The following is a 19,026-nucleotide window of genomic DNA, read 5'->3' on the forward strand; positions in this document are numbered from 1 at the left end:
AACTTCAGACTTGAGTCTTGAGTCTGAGTTAAGTCAGACACATGTGATGGGACCATTAAGTTCTAGTTTTCCAGTCATAACTGCATTCTGGCCATCAATACATCTCCCTCCTGCCTTGTCACTTTCTAGAATAAATAATGCAATCTGTAAATTGCACCAAGATCACAAAGCATATCTGTGGCAGATTTAAGGGTCCAGGACAACTTGTTCAGGATCAACAACTGAATGATAGTGTTCTGTCTTTGGATTCTCACAGTAGCCAGCTGTAGGGACATGCTGAATTTCATACTTTTAAATTTTCCTTGAAGAAGTTGACAAGATAAGAAAGCCACTTTGCTAAGGCACACACTTAGCATCATTCGGCCATGCATTGCCACTCTTAGTCTTCCAGTGGCTGAGTCAAATGTGCCCACCCCCCATCTTGACTGTAAATGTAAGGCAATATGTACATAATAGAATAGGAAGCCGTCTCACTTCTGCAAAAGCTTGTGCTTAACATTTCTAGGCTGTGCAGCTCCGTTTAGAGAGTGATTCCTGTGGGACGAGCAGTGAGTTCTCATGGCTTACTAGAAGAGAGATGCCTTTTGTCCCCATTTTGTAGACAGACAGACTGTGGCCCTGTCAAGTTCATTGTCCTTGAAGGGTGACAGCCCTGAAAGTGGCTGGGTCGCCCTGGGCTGTCTGTGACCTAATTTTTGCTTTAACGGTTTTGTGTTTCTGTGTTTGTTTGCATTTTAAAGCCAGGCCTTCAAAGGAATAACTTATATACAGTAGCATCGACCCCTTTGCCTTGTATGGTCAATGTGTTTTGGCATGTCTGCAGAGCTATCACAGAAGTACTGACTGTTGCATCCTCCCAAAAAACCCCTTTGTGTTCTTCAGGTCATTTCTGTCCCTGTTCTTTAGGTGTAGTACCTACCTCCTTCACTAGTGACCTCTGAGTGAAGTAGGCTCCAGTGTGTATCCAAGGAAGCCCACGGTGCCTCTAACATCATAGAACAGACAACCTCAGGGGCCTGGGGATGAGTAAATCTTACGCAGCCATTTTTGCCGTGTTTAGATTCCTAAAACTACTGCTGTCTTGGAGCCTAGGCACGGCAGGCACGTTTTCTGTATATTCGTGTTTTGTATGAATTTGTTAATCAGACACAGTTAAGAGACTAATGGTAAATAATGGAAAAGAACAATTATATTAATATTTTTAATCAATATTGACTGAGTAAATGGGTGCTTTCCATCTTTGTCTTTCTGCCTCTGTCTCTGTGTGTCTCTCTGTATTTCTTTGTGTGTGCAAGTCTCTGTCTCTCTGTCTCACTCTGTCTCTGTGTGTCTCTATGTCTCTGCTTCTCTGTATGTCTCTATATATCTCTGTTTCTCTGTGTGTGTATGTTTCTGTTTCTCTGTCTCACTCTGTCTCTGTGTGTCTCTCTCTGTGTATGTCTCTGCTTCTCTCTATATATATCTGTTTCTCTGTCTCCCTCTGTCTCTGTCTCTGTATTTTGTCTGGTATCTCTTTGTCTGTCTGTGTGTATGTCTCCCTCTCTCTCCATATTCCTCACTTTCTGCCTCTTGTTTCTGTGTCTCTCTCTCTACTTCTCTCTCTCCCTGTCTCTGTGTGTCTGCTCTTTTTTGTGTGTATGTCTCTCTCCCTCTGTCTCTCTGTGTGTCTCTGTGTGTTTCTTTATCATTGGATGTCACTAGTGTTTTCAGACCTCAGTTGACTGGGTGGATGAGGTGACTGCCTCCTCACAAAGTAAACTTCAGGGAAGGGACTGTGCCTCAGCGGCTTCCGAATGGTGATTTATAAGGACCAGTGGGAGTCAAGCCAGGTACAGTGCAATCCCAGCAATCCCAGAGCATGCCGCCATGCCTGGCTCCCTGCTTCATATTAAACCTCATCACCTGCCTCTTCTCCAGAGGTCTATGCAGCTACACTTTGCAACTATCTGGAGAAACATCTGACACCTTAGAGCAGGCGTGGAATGAGACTCGGGACTGGCACTGTGGTCTTGGCTCTACATGGATTACGTCCTCTCCCTGTAGATCTTGTGAGGCCTTCACCCTAAAAAGCTCACATTCTGAGGTACACAGCATAGAACACACATTGCTGCAAAGGTTATGGTGAACTTCATGGAACATGAAGGACCACCCAGAACCTTCTCTGCCGTCTTTTTGTGGTGAATATAGCGGCAGTATGCTCACTACTGTGAATCTTTGTCAAGCTAAGCTGAATAAACAAAGCTAGGTGGCTTTATGGGCATAGAAAAGATACATGGGCATGGTAGCTTAGGGCTATGAACTCCAAATGAGCTTGGCATTATGGTCCAGAGTCCTCACATGGTCAGATCTGTGCAATTAGAGAGTTCCACCCAGAGAACTCTTTGTATCTGCTCTTTTACGTTACAATGTACACTTGTGGCAAAATTATATGTATGTGGCATGCAGCTGTGTGCCCACAAACAAAAGACACAATAAAATATCTTGAGATGTCCCCTTAACTTCACTGTGTTTGTGCTTAGTTGGGTTTTAAGTGAGATTTTCACTTTCTTCCTTGAACACAAAACCCAGGAAGTTCTAGATAACCATTTTCACTTTTATACATAGGAAACAGAAAAGGTAGGCAGAATGAGAGGTTTGGGGGGTGGTGGTGGAAGGCTTTAAAAGTGTGTGCAGCTCTGAAAGTGCTAAGTAAATAGACAACCACAACTGTAAGAAAGAGTACACAATGAACGCCATAGTGATAACTCAAGAGCACCTGTGAACGAGGGGCTCTTTGAAGGCATTTGCTGGAACTTCAGGTGCCACATTTAATTCCCTTACACAAAGGTCAGGTGCAGGTGCTTGGAATAGAATTGGTATTTCAGCCTTCTTTGAGTTGAGAATCAGGACGCAGAGAAAGAACAGGCAAAGGTGAGCATGCCCACCTCATCACTTCTTTTTAAAACCTTTTTTTTTTTTAAAAAAAAAAACCTTTCCAGCTAAAGTTTTCTTTTGACATTAATTTCTACTCCTTCAGGGATTAAATTAGCAGAGCTCTTAATGCTCAGCTTTTGGAATGTTACTAGAGGAATTATGACTTAAAAATATCAGCGGCAAGAAATTAAAGCTATTCTCTCCTCGTCATGAAATGTGGGCATAAAAGTCTCTCCTGCTCTTCACACAAACTCAGGGACTTTGATGGGAAAGGTGCCTTTAATGACATGCTTTTGATGTTCCTGAGAAGCCACTCTCTTAATGATCCCGGTGCCCCAAGTGTTCCATCAGCAACCTGCTGGCTGGTCCAGCTGTTGTCTCCCTGGGTCTCATCTCAGCCACTGCAGGTTTGCTCTCAGGTCGTTTAGACTCTGAACATCTAAGAGGCCCCTGGTCCTTCATCAATAAAGCATTAAGTGTAATGCCGCAGAAACACACCTTTCTGTTTCCTTATAAACAGGGCGATCAAAAGCGTGAGCAGGGAAGAGACTCTTAGAAGGGCTTACTGTGATAATTGGGGAGGCTTCTCATTCGATTTCTCTCCAGTGTGGGCTTTTGATTCTGCAGAGAGGCTGTAATATCTGAAGCTTCATTGCCTTGGAGTGCAGCATGCTATGATGGCATGCAGATTTGAGCTTCTTCCTTTTATATATGACTCATGAGAGGGATGGCTTGTGAAGATGCTGCTATTGTAGGGGAGCTGGAGACCGGAAAGCTCTCAGAAATGTGACTATCAAGTCTCTGACATTAAGGAAGACAGTACTACAGGGAAAAATAACCAGAAAGTGCATTGTAGTGGCATGGTTAGTGGGTGGTGCTGGATGGTACAAAGTGGCTAGCAAGAGCTTCCAAGGCATTGAGACAATGATGTGGATGCTTGCTTGTTTCCTTCCTTCCTTCCTTCCTTCCTTCCTTCCTTCCTTCCTTCCTCCCTTCCTTCCTTCTTTTCTTATTTCCTTCCTTCCTTCCTCCCTTCCTCCCTTCCTTTCTTCCTTCTTTCCTCCCTCCCTCCTTCCCTCCTTCCTTTCTTCCATTCATCTGTCTTGTCTTTCTGTCTGTCTTTCTGTCTTCCTTCTGTCCATCTGTCTTTCTTTTCTTTCTGTCTTTCTTTCCTTTTTCTTTCTGTCAGTCTTTCTGTCTTCTTTCCTTCCTTCTTTTCTTCCTTTCATCCATCTGTCTTGTCTGTCTGTCTTCCTTCTGTCCATCTGTTTTTCTTTTTTCTGTCTTTCTTTTCTTTTTTCTTTCTGTCAGTCTTTCTGTCTGTATTTCTGTCTTCCCTCCTCCCTTCCTTCCTTCTTTTCTTCCTTCCTTCCTTCCTTCCTTCCTTCCTTCCTTCCTTGACTCCATGCAACTGCTTGGTAGACAGAGGCCTACAGAGACCAGATACCAAGAAGGGAAGGCAAAAAAATGCTAAAGAGTGCCTTGCAACAAAGACTCATACTTTCTCTGCATGGGGGAAGTCATATAATGGACAGACCTGGATGATGGCTGTTGGGGAGATACCATCACAGATGGTAGAAGAAGAACAGCACTCAAGATCTGTGTCCTTGAAATGTGGCCAGCAGGGGCCAGCTATGAATAGCTTTCATCTCTGGAGGCTAGGGACTGAGATTGAAATGCTAACTGGTGGGTAGCCCTCTGCTTACAATCTGCAGTAGACAGGAGACAGTGTCCTCTGTGAACGAGAAGCCTATGCCTAGACCTTCGACCTCAGGTGTTCCGGGCTCAGAACTCTTCACATGTTAAATTGGTTGGTTTTCTCTGTCCAACCGCTGCACCCCTAGAATGTGAGCCAGCCAAAATGGAGTAATCTCTAGGCCCCAGTCCAGGCCTAGCTCAGCAAAGGCAAAAACGACAGATCTGGGAGGAGTCACTACCCAGGGTAGGCTCTCTCTGATGACTGACTTTGGCTTTGCAAGCCAGTGAAGATTCTTGATTGTCATATTTGCTTGCTTGCTTGCTTAAAAAAATTATGTATGTGTCTTTGTGAATGTAAGCCATGTGTGTGCAGGTGTCTGCAGAGGTCAGAAGAGGGTGCTAAGAACAGGAGTTACAGGCAGCTGTGAGCCACCCAGTGTGGGTGCTGGGAGTGAAAGCCTAGTCCTCTGCAACAGCTGTACTCATTCTTAACCCCTGAGCCACTTCTCCAATCTCCTGACAACTTACCTTTAAAATGAACCTTTTCTTCCTGACCCAGCATGACACTAAAGTTCTCCAACTGGGGATTTCTCTAAGTAATCAGCCCATGAGGACCTTCCACCCCTGAGGAGTTTGGTACCACAGCTGAGAAGAAATTTCTCTGTGTTACACATTCCTTGTCCCCTATAAGCCCAGTTTTCTGTATGAGGGTGATTTGCCTTTTCCCAAAGTTGTCAAACTCAGATAAAATTTCCTTCCAATGTTTGGTGGCTAAGGAAGAGGCAGGAGACCTGGGTCTGTGCAACTCTGAGTTTAGGGATGACCTATATACTTAGCTCATTTTCCTTAGCAAAGTAAGGTTTGAAAGAGATGACTGTTCAAGTAAATGGTATCTCACCAAATTAGATAGTAAACTAAAGAATTCATATTTAACCCACAAATGCTGTAGACATACCTTCTGAGAATATCCCTGAGCTACAACCTATCTTCTCATTTTTCTTTTTTAAAAAAGCAACTTCTTCTTCTTCTTCTTCTTCTTCTTCTTCTTCTTCTTCTTCTTCTTCTTCTTCTTCTTCTTCTTCTTCTTCTTCTTCTTCTTCTTCTTCTTCTTCCTCCTCCTCCTCCTCCTCTCCTCCTCCTCCTTTTCCTCCTTCTCCTTCTTCCCCTTCCTCCTCCTCTTCCTCTCCTCCTCTTTCTACCCCGTGTGTGTGTGTGTATGTGTGTGTGATGGCATATTTGTATAGGTCAGAGGGCAACTTTCAAGAGTTGGTTCTCTCCTTTCTTCCTGTGGGCTCTGTGGATCACAGTGAGATCTGTAGGCCTGGAATGTTCCTTTACCAGCTAAGATATCCTTCAGCCTCTCATTTTTTCTTTTTGAGACAAGGTCTCATGCAGCTCAAGATAGTCTACAATTCACTATCTAGACTGGGTTAACCTTGGATTTATAATCTTTCTGCTTCAGTCTACCAAGTGCTGGCTTTATAGGACTTTATAGGACACATGGAGGCTGTACCCCAGACTCAACTAGCAGTAATTCACATCATGTTTTGTAGTCCTCAGACTTCCAGTATTAAGCGTGTCATTTCCTGAGGATGTGCTTCTCATGCTAGCGATGGAGCTGTGTGCACTCAGCCAGATGAATTTCCAAGTGAGCCCTGTGTCTCAAGTTGCAAATTAGCATGAATAATGACACAGCTTTTGCTAATTTGGCCTCTTGTGTGTAGTACAAATGGAATACTGATGTCACAGGCACAGACAACAAAGTGGCAGATGGGCCTGTGACATTGGGAGTCTAGAAATCGTGTAACAAAGCTCAGGAGTCAGCAGCTTCCTCTCTTAACCTGTAGTCATGGCTCGTGATGCAGTAGCAGGCATTAACGACCGTACTGCATTGGAGTAATTTTCTGAATTGTTGGGATTACTGGCTTCCTTGAATTAAAGTCTCTATCTTGATGACTGAATTTCTTGGTGTGCCTATACATTTTATCCCCGAGGCAAAGCCCAGGCTCTTCATCTTGCAGGATGGTTTTGCAGAAGAGTTCTGAGAGAAGAATAGGGAGACAGAGATGTTATCAAGTTTGTTATGCTCAAGTGAAGCATGATCGGGATCTTCAAGAGATATCATCAGGATGTTGCCGAGTGTCTTAGTGGTGCCTCAGATGCTTTGCTACTCTATATGAGGCTGTGTCGTCAGTGTGTGTGTTCCTGACTGTGGCTTAGAAGTGGTCAGACCTATGTCAATATTCATCATTAGCTCAAAGTACATGGACGAATAAACCCAGGACCAACTATTTCCTAGAAATTGATGTGATCTGTTCAACAGTGGCCAACTACTCTGGAGCATTCACAGTTCTGTGTTTTGGCTGCAATAGTTCACCCAGCTAAGCTTGGGTGCTGAGTCATTTGCCTCTCATATGTGATCGCAGACCTTACCTGTGAGGATCTCAGTGGCTACTAGTTCGGTATGGTCTTGGGCATCATCATTTCCTGCCCACTCCAAACACCTCCATCACCACCTCCTGTTGGGAGCCGACTTTTAGCAGAAATTGTCTATCAACTTTGCAGCCATCTCAAGCCATATACCCTGACGTGAGACTTGTTTTTCAACAGCCTACAACAGCTGAAGCACACTCTGATATTCCACATATTTTGTTTTGCTGTTTAGTGCCCCCAGCTGCAAGGCACACGTGGTATCCATGCCTGCAAGGCATTCGGTTCACCCACGCCATACATGCCTGTAAGGCGTACGTGGTATCCAAGCCTGCAAGGCACACGGTACACGTGCTATCCACGCTATAGATGCCTGTAAGGCTTACGTCATAGCCACACCTGCAAGGCATGTGGCAAAAGCCTATAAATACCCCAGATTTCCCTTCAATAGAGAGAGAATAAGAGAGAATACAGGGAGACAATGAGAGAGGCAATAAAAGAGAGAGAGACACAATAAACGAGACGAGACTTGATCAGAACCTCTGTCTTGTCTCCATTCTTTGTGTCACTTGCCTCTCTCTCTCTCTCTCTCTCTCTCTCTCTCTCTCTCTCTCTCTCTCTCTCTCTCTAGACCCGGACCTGCAGAACAGAGCTGGTTGCTACAGTTTGGCCACCCAACGTGGGGCAGCTCAGTCCACTGGGGATTGGTGCTGTATGGGGCATCTAGGATCAGTGAGAGACAGAAGTACTATGTGATAACTCCTGTGCCTCCCCTGTCTCTCATCCCCACTCATAGCCTGCACAGTTCTTTAAAGTGACCTGCACCTAACCATGGCCAGCTTGAGAAAGCATCCTGATAATTTGTGCCTCTCACCCTTCCCTTCATTCACAACACCATCTTCACTAAAAGTTATAGCATAAACGGTACTTGCCTCAGGGTCTTCTTTCTGGGAAATCCAGGCAAACACACACACACACACACACACACACACACACACACTTACTTCCCAAAGATCTTGGTGCAATGAGACTATCAGGAAAAATTACTTCAAAAGTCGCATCTTTGGTTTTTGTTTGTTTGTTTGTTTGTTTGTTTCGAGACAGGGTTTCTCTGTGTATCCCTCTCTGTCCTGGAACTCACTCTGTAGACCAGGCTGGCCTGGAACTCATAAATCTGCCTGCCTCTGCCTCCCAAGTGCTAGGATTAAAGGCGTGTGCCACCACTGCCCGGCCAAAAGTCGCATCTTAAGACAACTTCTCTTGCCTTTTAATGGATACTAGAAATATATTAAATTATCAAAAGAAACATTTAAAGGTACAGGCCTCTTTGATACTAGCAATTGTTGCTTTGGTTCTTTTTAATTGAGGCTTCATTAAATTCTTGAATGTTCTATTTTCATTAGTGAACATTGGTGGGGAAGGAAAACTTCATTTCCAAGTTGCTTGGGAAGCATCTACAGATAAATAACTTAGAGCAACTTTTCTCTCTAGGCCTCTCTGTTCTTCTATCCCCTTATTAAACTTCTTAGGCACATCCTACTACTAACCTGAGGCTGAGCAAAAGGGGACTTTCACATAATGCTTTTGAAGTCCTGTGGGTATTTAGCACATTCTATTTGCATCTTAAGGTCGATATTAAAATTGGTGTCTTCAAGGACTCCATAGCCTAAGGAGCCTAGTAGCCTGGCTCAGCACTTCTCAGCTTTGTGGCTTTGTGCAAAAGTTGCACTCTGTGTCTTAAGATACAATGGGTAAAGTGAGACTGGTGAGAATATATACCTCATTAAAGACACTGTCAGAATTCACAAAGTTGGTGTGTCTGACAGCCCCAGGGCCTGGCCTAGACCCTTTGCTCCTTAGCTCAGGGACACCTGTCACTCCATACAGTAGGACAGTAAAATGAACATGTGTGAAGAGCAGACTTGGGGGATGTAGACACTTCTGGGCACCCTCTACTGCACTCAATCTTCCTTTGAAAATGTCACTGGGTCCTTGAAACAAGATGCTTCAACGACATGCTTTTCTCTGTCAGGATCATTTTCTGATCTGAGACAGCATCTCCTCTGACAACTATCAGCTCCATTTTGCTTCCATCATACAAGAGCTGACACAAAAACCCCGTCTTACAAATCCTCGGAGAATGACTCTTTTCTCTTCTCTCTGCGAATCTCATTTGGTCTTTCTCGGGTTTTCTAAAAAGTGATTTTTTTATGGAATCAGGTGGCATTTGTGGTATCTGAAAGGTATTGGTGCTTAAGGCATTTTAAGATGCTGAGGCCAAGCTGCACCCACTTTGCATGCGTATTTCAATTTAATTTGTCTTTATTCTGCCCGGGAAAAATCTCACCTTTCATGCGGCACAATTTTCCTTTTATCTTCACCCATCTATGAATTATTCAAGGAAGGGCTTAGATATCGGGCTTGTTCATACCCAGGGTGGCTGCTGCATCCCTGATTTGGGAAGTTCATTTCCATCAAAAGCCACACATTTACCAGTTTTGTATGACAGAGGACCCGAGGAGATGGCATCAGATTAAGAACAGATGAAAAGAAATGGCCGTTGGTGCCTGTACATCTGCTCCAGGCAAGGAATGAGCTATCGGGTTTAAATTAAACTGGTTAGGTTACAGCTTCCATCAGGTAGGAGATGCATGCCATGGCAGAGATAATTAATGAATGCAGGTAAGTCTTTCACTGTTGAAACTCAAAGGTTCCAAATTGAACATGAAGAAGGGGCCAGCATTTGTGATCTTTCCTGTCACCTTGCCTCTCTTCTCTATTCCATCCAGAGAGGTGCTTGCCTCACTGGGTGGAGCATAGCATCTCTAACCAGGTGGATGTCTGCTTTCTTCTTGACAAGGATGTGGGATGAGGATATTGGTGAAATATGAGGGGGTACCCTTTGGTGAGCTCTCTTGGGGTTATCGTTTGCTCAGGGTTAGTAAGCATTTCAGAGGACATTTAACTATACTGACATCCATATGTATCATTGACTCTGTTTATACTGATTAGAACCTGGATCTGTGTTCCACAAGTCACCATTGATTAATGACCCAAAATTTTCTTATGAGAACACTGAGCGTTGAAGGCTACTGATGCCTCCTCCTAAGAGATGGTTTCTAGGCTGGAGTCTTGGACCAGGTGTAAACTCTGAGGCTACTGTTACTTCTTAGGAGTCACTTAGTGTGGTTTGTCCTTTCTGGTGACTCTGTCTTCCCAAGACCCCTTTACTGTGGTTATATCACAGTGGTAATTTCCACAGGAGACCATTTTGGGGGAAAGGAGTCCAGGTTTCTGCTACTCATTGGCACTATGACCTTGGACAGATCATACTTCCTATGGGTCCCACTTCCTTCTCCTGGAAATTGCAATCTCTTCCTGTGTTTTCAAATCAATGCTTCTGATAATTGTTATTTCTGGTAATTGACAATTCTGACAATTGCCAAAAACACTTGGATTGACAAGATGTATTTTCCTCCTTGGATCAGAATAACTGCCATAATAAACTGTGAAGGGACGTGCTTTCTGTTTACATGTGTGTGATGTTTCACACATATCTGACTCCTCACAGAATCTCCCAGATTGATGTAAATCTAGCCTTAAAAGTTATTTCTTCATACTGAGTTTAATTAGGATGACTAAAATTTACTGTAAGCCTGCACAAAACCGTCAAACGGTAAAGAGTATATTTAAAAATAACTCATAATGTATTTCATACTTCTTGCCAAGTGGACAAATGGAAATACCCAGGACGGGCACAGACAGTGATTGATGAAGTGGATGAGCAGTGGGAAGGATGATGAACATAGGAGTCCCTTGTGCCTGTCAGGAGAACAGAGTGGTGTCAGGCCAGCCTCGGCAGCCTCGTGGTTGGCCCACAGCCTTGGCTACTTGTCTCCTACTTAGATGAGGGTAACACTCAGTCAACAACCCTCACTGTCTGGCTTTCTGTGCAATTCCTGAGTTGTATTCAGTCAGCAGTGGGCACTGATGATGGAGGCAGCAGGCGACTTCAGCAGGTCCTTGGTGGGAATTAGTTTCATGGTCTCACCAGCCCTGTAATCTAACTATCTAAGCTATGCTGACCCTGAACTTAATGTGACACAAGAGATATTTGAATTAGCAGAAAATGAAAACAAAAACAAAAACAAAAACAAAAACAGCCCTAAATACATCTGATTGTTTCTTTTTCTTTTCTTAAAATGTTTATAGAGACAAAGCGCCGGAGCGACCAACGGAAAAGACAAGACATCAGGAGATAATGGTAAGATGGCCGGAAAGGTCCTGCTACATCTCCTCCCCCATCTGCATCTTCCTGGGCTTCTGGGACTCTGAACAATGCCTTCCAATGCCTTTTACCCAAATCAGCTTGCTGTGTATGCCTGTGCTTTGGTTTAGAGTGGCTTTTAGCAACTCACAGTGAGCCCTATGGTCCAGCTTTAAAAGAAAAACCCAGCAAGCTAAATGCAATTCTAAGAGCAGTTTCCCTCCCAGAAGAGGACTCTCATTTTGGGCAACATGTTAATTACAGTGCAAATATAGTTCTCTGCTTCCTTCATTAGGGTTGGTGAGAATCCACCCCAAGTTGTCGCAAGGCTAAAATGAGATCAAATGAGATAAGTGCTTTGAAAACTGTGAAATACTCAACTCCTGGAGGGAGAAGTGGGAAACTGGGTTCTGCCCTTCGGAACACTCAGAACCCAGTGCTGGTCTCAGGGTGGTGCTGAGGCAGGATTCTTGCTTTTACTACAGATGCTGACCCACAAATAAAACCATAGGGTGCATGGAACATGCACCTCCTTTTTACCAGGCTCCATGACTATCCTTAGTTGCAGGAATAAGCTTTATATTATGGCAACTAAAGAGTGGTATGAAAGACTGGGATGGGATAGAGGACACTGCGTAGTGGTGACCCCCTTTACCCATAAGCCCTTAGGGCTGTAGGGCTGCTCTGAGGAGGAAAGATTCTGGATGTTCTTAAATTTTATGAATTACAAAATGTGGTCTCCTTTTGTGGAAAACCCCGATTGCCTCTAAATGGGTGGAACTGATGCAAATAACAAACAAGACTGGAGTGGAGAATACCCTGGTCAGGGTTGAAGCTGTTGAGGTAGAAAAGTCATCTCATCATCTTGGACAATGACCCTATCAGAATTGGGAAGAGAAGGAAAGATGAGAGGTCTTTTTTAAACCTGTGGGTGCCTCATGTTAGGTCCAGAACATTTCTGTCTCCTGTACAGGACTAGGCAGCACGTGGGACAGTCAAGAAGGTGAGAAAGCTGAGGAGAGAGACAGATGGAGTTTTAAAGGGAGGAGGAAAGGTCAGAGCTGTTGGTCCTAAATGAGGAAGGACCACCCTCACTGATGCTCCTGCTGATCTTCCTCTTCATATCCACAAACTCTCCCAGTCTTAGGACCATGGCTTTTACAGTCCAAAGACTCCTCAGAGTTCCCAACTGGTTACTGTAACTTTTCTGTAATCTCAAGAGTACTAGAAAACCCTACAAACCTCTAGGGCCTCTGGCTTTTCTAGTTCCCATCTTGTTACTGTAACTTTTCTGTAATCTCAAGAGTACTAGAAAACCCCACAAACCTCTAGTGTACTCTGGCTTGTCTAGTAATGGCTCCTCTTTCTGGACTGAAAACAGAGCAAGTTTTAAAAGTTTGCTTATTAGTGAGTAGTAATAAACATTTTACTATTTAACTCAAGAGAATTTCATTTATGAAAAGCTATTTCAAAGCACAAAGCATATTTAGTGCAAAGAGGGGTGGTGTTTTATATCTCTTGCTAACATCTGGCCAACAGAGGCCAGCTGGGTTTTTCTATCTGCTTTTGCATTCAGTCTGTGGTAATATCCTGTGATGTGCAGCTTCTGGAAAATTCCACCATGTACCTGGGAGAGAACAAGATTTTAAAAAGGGAATAAAACTTTTTATGATCCTACTACATCTTTTATAATATCTTTTATGAGATTGTCCCTGGCCCACACTTTAAGGCTCCTGATCCAGTATGAACCCTGGATACCTGAGTAGCCTGATGCCTGGTAGTGAGGCATAGTAAAGGCCAAGTTAGCACCAGGTCTCCTCTGACCTCTGCTGCAGCACAGTGGCTTTCTCCTGCCATGCCCCTGGTCTTTCAGGGGCATCCTTGGGCTTTGCACCCACAGACATGATTGGCTCTTATGGAGAGTGTATCTCTCTGCCATTCAAAAGCTGGGATTTTGGCCAATTAAAAGTTGGTTCGCATCAGTGGTCATGGAGTGAGCCTTTTTTGGAGGTATAAAAATTAATCAAATGGAAAAATTCAAGATGCTGTGAATAAGGCTTTTCATTATATAAGCCTAGATATCAAAAGAAATTTGTTTCTAAGTGGCAAAAAGAAATTAGAGATTATTCAATAATTATAGGATAATGGTACTGTTTAAATCTAAATTATTATAAACAAGGTACACCTTTGAGGAAAAGCTGCTATGTATATTTCTATATGATACATTGTTATATTGGTAAGCCTTTGGGGACCGGCTCTTATCTCTAAAAACAAAGGCAAAGGCTAGCTATGGCCCCAAAAAGACTGCACTAAAATGTTCTAGACGTGGATCAGAACACATTTCCCCAAAGAATCAGAGTTTCTTAATTTCTTATTCACAAGTTCCCGGATCTTGGAATTTCTGATTTAGCTTAATATTAAATCACATTAAAATTCAAGTTATTTTACTCTGTCAGAGCAATTATCAAGGGATATCTATCATGTTAATGTATGTTTCCTGTTAATATCCAATAAAGCTGCCTACGTATGTTAAAGGAGCGAGGACCCTTGAGAACAGACAGGTGCAGCATGAAGCAGCAAAAGGCCGGGAGCTGCACAGGAGTCCCTGGTATCTTTAAAAGCCGGATTTCCCAGTTAGTGCCTACAAGCCAACATGCTATTGTTCTAAATACGGATTTAGTTGAGGCCTTGACAGACGTGATCCATGGGTCTTGGGACAGTTTCTATCACAAAACAATGGTGCCACAAAGAAGAGGATCACCTTCTGGGCTCTGCTGGGGCTGTGTGACTTAAGGAGGTCTACAGAGGGCTAGAGATTAGGTTTCTGGAGATTCTTGTAGCTGACATCATAACATCTTTTGATGTGAAATATGACACCTGTTCATTTCTTACTGTCCTGAACACCTCCAAAGTCCTCTTCATTCTTCTGAGGTATCAGCCCAGTGAAGCCCAGTACCTCTCCCACTACCCCCATATTTCTAGACTTTGTATAGTCATTTAAAGTATGGTGGCAGATTTTAATTTAAAATGTCTATTTTTATTATTTTCTCTTACAGTGTGTGTGTGTGTGTGTGTGTGTGTGTGTGTGTGTGTATGTGTGTGTGTTGGGGTTTGTACCCATGAGTAGGTGTTTTCAGAGGTTGAGGCAACAGATCCAGTTGGAGCTGGAGTTGCAAGTGTTTGTGAGCCAACATTGTAGGTGCTAAGAATTGAACTCAGATCCTCTGGAAGAACAGTAAGTGCTCTTAGCCATGGAGCCACCTCCCCAGCCCATGGTGGCAGTTTTTATTTTAAATATTAGGGTTAGGATGTCTTTGGTGTGTATATATGCTACTGTATGTGCAAGTGCATTTGCACATGTGTACATGTATGTGGAGGGTATCTTCCTTTACCTTTTTTTTTTTTTTTCTGAGACAGAGTCTTTCACAGAACCTGGCCTGGAGCTCATTGATTTTGCTAGGTTAGCTGGCCAGGGAGCCCTGGGGATCTACCCATTTCCATCTCCCTAGAGCTTTGTATACCAGACTGCATTACTGAGCCCCAAAGCTTTCACATGGGTCCTGGGGATTGCACTTAGATTCTCACATGTATGCAGTAAGCACCTTTACCAAAGGAGCCATCTCTTTAGCCCGGGCATTACAATGTGGGTGATCTGGAGATTTCCAAGGCTCTGTGGACAAGAGATCCTAGGCTGTCTGCTGAGTCAGGTGCTGGGGAACTTTGCTCCTGATGTAATTTTCCACTCAGTGAAACAATAGTTCATGGCCCCAGTGACAGATCTTTGCAGTCTAGACAACAAAATTAAATCCAAACATGTTTATAAATACAGAAGCACGGAGCTCATTATTAATCACCTGTTACTGTTGCTAAAGAATCTCTCTCTTCTGGATGTTTGATGTGTATGTAACCTGATATTCGTCACTTAGAGAGTCTTGGGTTAAATTTTTGTATTGATGAATAGAAGTAGAGAGACAGCAAGAGAAGAGCAGCTGTGGGGCAGGGGTGAGGGTGGGGGTGGAGGGGACCTTCCATCCAAAGGAGAGATTTATGAGTAATGGCCCTTCTGAAAGGCTCTGCTGCTTGCCCAAGCTAAATTGAGTTTCTAAAACTGGGACAGAATTCTCCTGTCTTACTGAGCCATGATGCATTGTTTCTAAGTACTCTGCTTTGAGAATGAAAGGCAAAACCCCACCTGATCTGAGAGGAAAGATCTTTCAGGCCAGGAGCTGCTTTCTGCTCTGAAGGGCTGTGCCATGTTGCTCACTCTGGGATCTCCCTCAATTTGCAATTGTTTTTTGTTTGTTTGTTTTTGTTTTTTTTAAATGAGAGTGAGTAGTGCAGCCCCACCCCAGGCTTGTGCCCTGTAGGTGTACCTCTTTGGGGTAGATGCTGTCAGTGAGAAGTTTCTAGTAGCTGTGAGGATATGAAGGGAGAAGGTGAGATTTTGCATGATTACACGGTCAGTGATAATGAAGGAAGGGTTCTATTATATCAGGTTCTGTCTTCTACCCATTTAAATAAAATCCAAATAATAAGAATTCAAGTTTATTTTACCTTAGCTTTGAGAGAATACGCCCACTGGTACACAAGGGCGTACTTTTCTGTACTTTTCTTATTTTTCCACTATCAAGTAGGTGGCAAGAGTAACTGAGGACCTACCTTACCATGCACACACAGACACGTATCCTACCATTAAACTGAGTGTAATGGTTCAAATAAGGAACAGAATTCAAATGTGCACGCCTAGCGCCCTTTGCCCTCTCGCCTCCCAAGGCTTCATGTCGCCCACTAGCCGTCAACAGTCTTCTCTTTGTTCTTGGTGCATGACAGGTTATCATACCCACATACTGACGTGGGCTGATTGTGCCTGGGATCTGCTCAACCCATCACTACTTGGTTTGTACAAGCATGCGCTGTGTAGCCACATGCACAGGGGTGGGCAAGAAGTGACAGAAGGCTCACATCCATGCTCAGGAGAGAAGACCATTGTTGGAAGGTGCTGCCCAGCTGATGTTGCCTTTGTGTCTAGGATGGCTGGCATGGAAGGCAAGAGGAAGGGAAGCCTGGAAAGGCTGCAAAATGTCTGTGACCCTGGATATTTTTATAAGTAGTAATATGGCTGTGCTGGGCATTATGCAAGGCACAAGCTGCCTGGGATGCCATTTTGATGTTAGGAGCATGGGAAAGCATGTCAGTTCATTTTGGAAGGTTGACAGTGATTGGATCTCTTGTTCTCACCAAGGAGCAGGCTCCACAAACATGACAATACTGTGCTGAGTTCCGAGCTTCTTCAAAAGGGACAGTACTAACCTGAGATACACCTCAGAAACATGTTCTTATAACCCAGGCTGCATCTGGCTATGAGGTCATCAATTTCCACAATGTGTGATGTCTCCTAGGATATTGAGCTTTTCTTGTCTCTGCTACAGCAGTAAGCCCTGTGCTGCAGAAGCTGGGAGCCCCTGCAGATGGACTGAGAGTACAGCTGTGCATATCACAAACACACCGAGCTCTCAGCGCAAAAAATCACGATACTCTGGGCTCCATCTAGGCTCTCATGTTATATTTTTTCTTCTTTCTATTTGAAACAATCACTTTACACATACACACACACACACAGATAAACACACAGATACACACACACACACACACATACACACACACACAAACACACGAAAGCGTCTGAAACTCAGGGATAAATCCTTTGTGCTGTTGGCTCTGAGTCCTCTACAGAATCTGTATTCCAGGAGGAAGGGATGGATGCCCAAGGTTGCTTCAAATATTGATCCAGAAGGGGAAAGAATGAAATTGGAATTGCTTATTAAGCCAAGGCCTTTAAACCATCAGGGTCCGCAAATAAGCCTGCCTCACTTGTAGTATTGTTGAACAAATGGCTGATCTCATCTGAAGGTTGTCTCAGGGATTTGTTACTGACTGGATTTATTGCCATCAATCTGAGTTAGCAGAATGGCTTTAAAAAAGCTGTTTTGCCCTTCATGTTAAACAGTACAGTGACTTCGACACATAAGGAGCATCTTGGAGAAACTCGATGTTTCTTGTCTTTGGAAAGAGTGTATTTGACATGCTTTAATTACGTGGAGGAATGTGCTGACCTCTTAGCTTTCATTCTGTCTTCCTCCTCTGTCTTTGTTTCTTTCTTCCTCTCCTCTTCCTTCCTTCCCTCCCTCCTCAGCTTCCTTTCTTGTTTCTTTTCCTCCCTTCTTCATTGCATCTTTCCCTTTTGACATTGAGCATTCGATAAGAAGACAAGACCAGCTGAATATGAAACTACAACCCACTTCGCATGCCTTACAAAAACCTGAAGTGGTAAATGATGCTGTTGGAGATATTTCTTAGCCCACAAAAAGAAAAAAAAAATTCACAATCTGGGAAGATATTGACCTCTGCCTTTTAGATTCCTTTCTCAAACAGAAGGCAGGGCAGCTTCAAGTTCTGCTTATCAATTGTTTTGCCAATGAGAAAAATGCAATAATTTGGACAACTTAATGGACTTTCATTTGCAGCTTCCAGGGTTGGGCACCACCTCTGTCTATGAAGCAGCACATGCTTTTGGGTGAACAGATCAGTACAGAGGGGTTAACCCAAGCAGAGAACATGGAGCTTGATTGTCTTATGTGCATCTTCCCATAAGGGTCAAAACAGAGGGGACCCCTCATTCTGTACCCAGAACTAGTCTGACAACTGTCCCTCTTCTCATTTAGGGTCAGATGATACCTTAGCTTTGCTTGGGCTAGAACAGGCACTATCCAGACCAGAGCCTCCCCCACATCTGATCCTACAATTTGTATGGAAATAGTATTTCCCGTGTGCTTGCAACCCCGAATCCCCTCCCCCCTCTTTCTTTCTCTGGAAGAGGAAGCAATCCTAATCTTATTTAGAGAACTGATTTTTGCAGGCCAGAGGTGAGAAGCAGGTTGTGCTCCAGCCTGGGCTATGTGATAAGGTGATTTAAATGAGTAAGTTTCACACTAGTGAGGCTTGGCAGGGAGCAGCAGACATGCAGGAATGCTGGGGGAGCCCCTGCAAGGGCAGCTCCTAGCCAGTGTAGAGTCTGATGTTCTCTGAGTGGGTCTCTCTCTTGGGATGAATCTATGTCCCCAGCTAAACTCTGGAGAATTGGAAGGAAGCATGGCTGCCTTGGTGTCTCCAGGGGATGAAAGCTGCTTCACTCCAGTTGCAGGCTCAAGGGGAAAGGTTCAGAAATTGTAAGAGGAAGCTCTAAATACGCCTTTGGGGACAGCCCTTGGGGACTGTTGGGAGCTTATATAAATTCCTCTCAACTAAGTGACTTCCATGACATTCATAATAAGCAACAAGTCAGCTTCTGATCAATATTAACCAATCATGAAGACTGGGCTCGATATTTTACTCAATTCAATCAAGGATTGGTATATTTTAGTCTTCTACAATCTTATTCTCCCCTCAAAGGGGGGGGGGGGTCTCTCTGATTCAGAAACATGACCAGTTTTCAATAGCTGTAGGCAGACTGAGAACTATGTTGGCCACCAATCATGTTTTTAAAGAATTACTTCAAAATGAGATGGTGGAGTCTTTTGGCCCTGTGCTAAAATCAAGCTCCGTGGACTGGGCTGTGGTGGGGTGGGCAAATGCCCAGCACACCTCTCATGCTCACACAGATTGTAGAGGCCATGGCACACACACAGCAGGGCTTGTCGTGAGAGTCCAGCAAATCTGTG

The 19,026-nt window shown here is 43.8% G+C and overlaps 1 protein-coding gene across 1 annotated transcript in view; it reads left to right on the plus strand.

The window, feature by feature from the left end:
• The window catches only part of Pcp4 (Purkinje cell protein 4), a 58,901-nt gene that overhangs the window by 15,399 nt on the left and 24,476 nt on the right, over positions 1-19,026 (plus strand). Inside the window, exon 2 of the mRNA XM_034515481.2 lies at positions 11,254-11,305. Coding sequence (XP_034371372.1) covers positions 11,254-11,305 — 52 coding nt within the window. The remainder of the gene's footprint in view (positions 1-11,253; positions 11,306-19,026) is intronic.

Source organism: Arvicanthis niloticus, chromosome 12, assembly GCF_011762505.2.
Source record: "Arvicanthis niloticus isolate mArvNil1 chromosome 12, mArvNil1.pat.X, whole genome shotgun sequence".
Taxonomy (NCBI): domain Eukaryota; kingdom Metazoa; phylum Chordata; class Mammalia; order Rodentia; family Muridae; genus Arvicanthis; species Arvicanthis niloticus.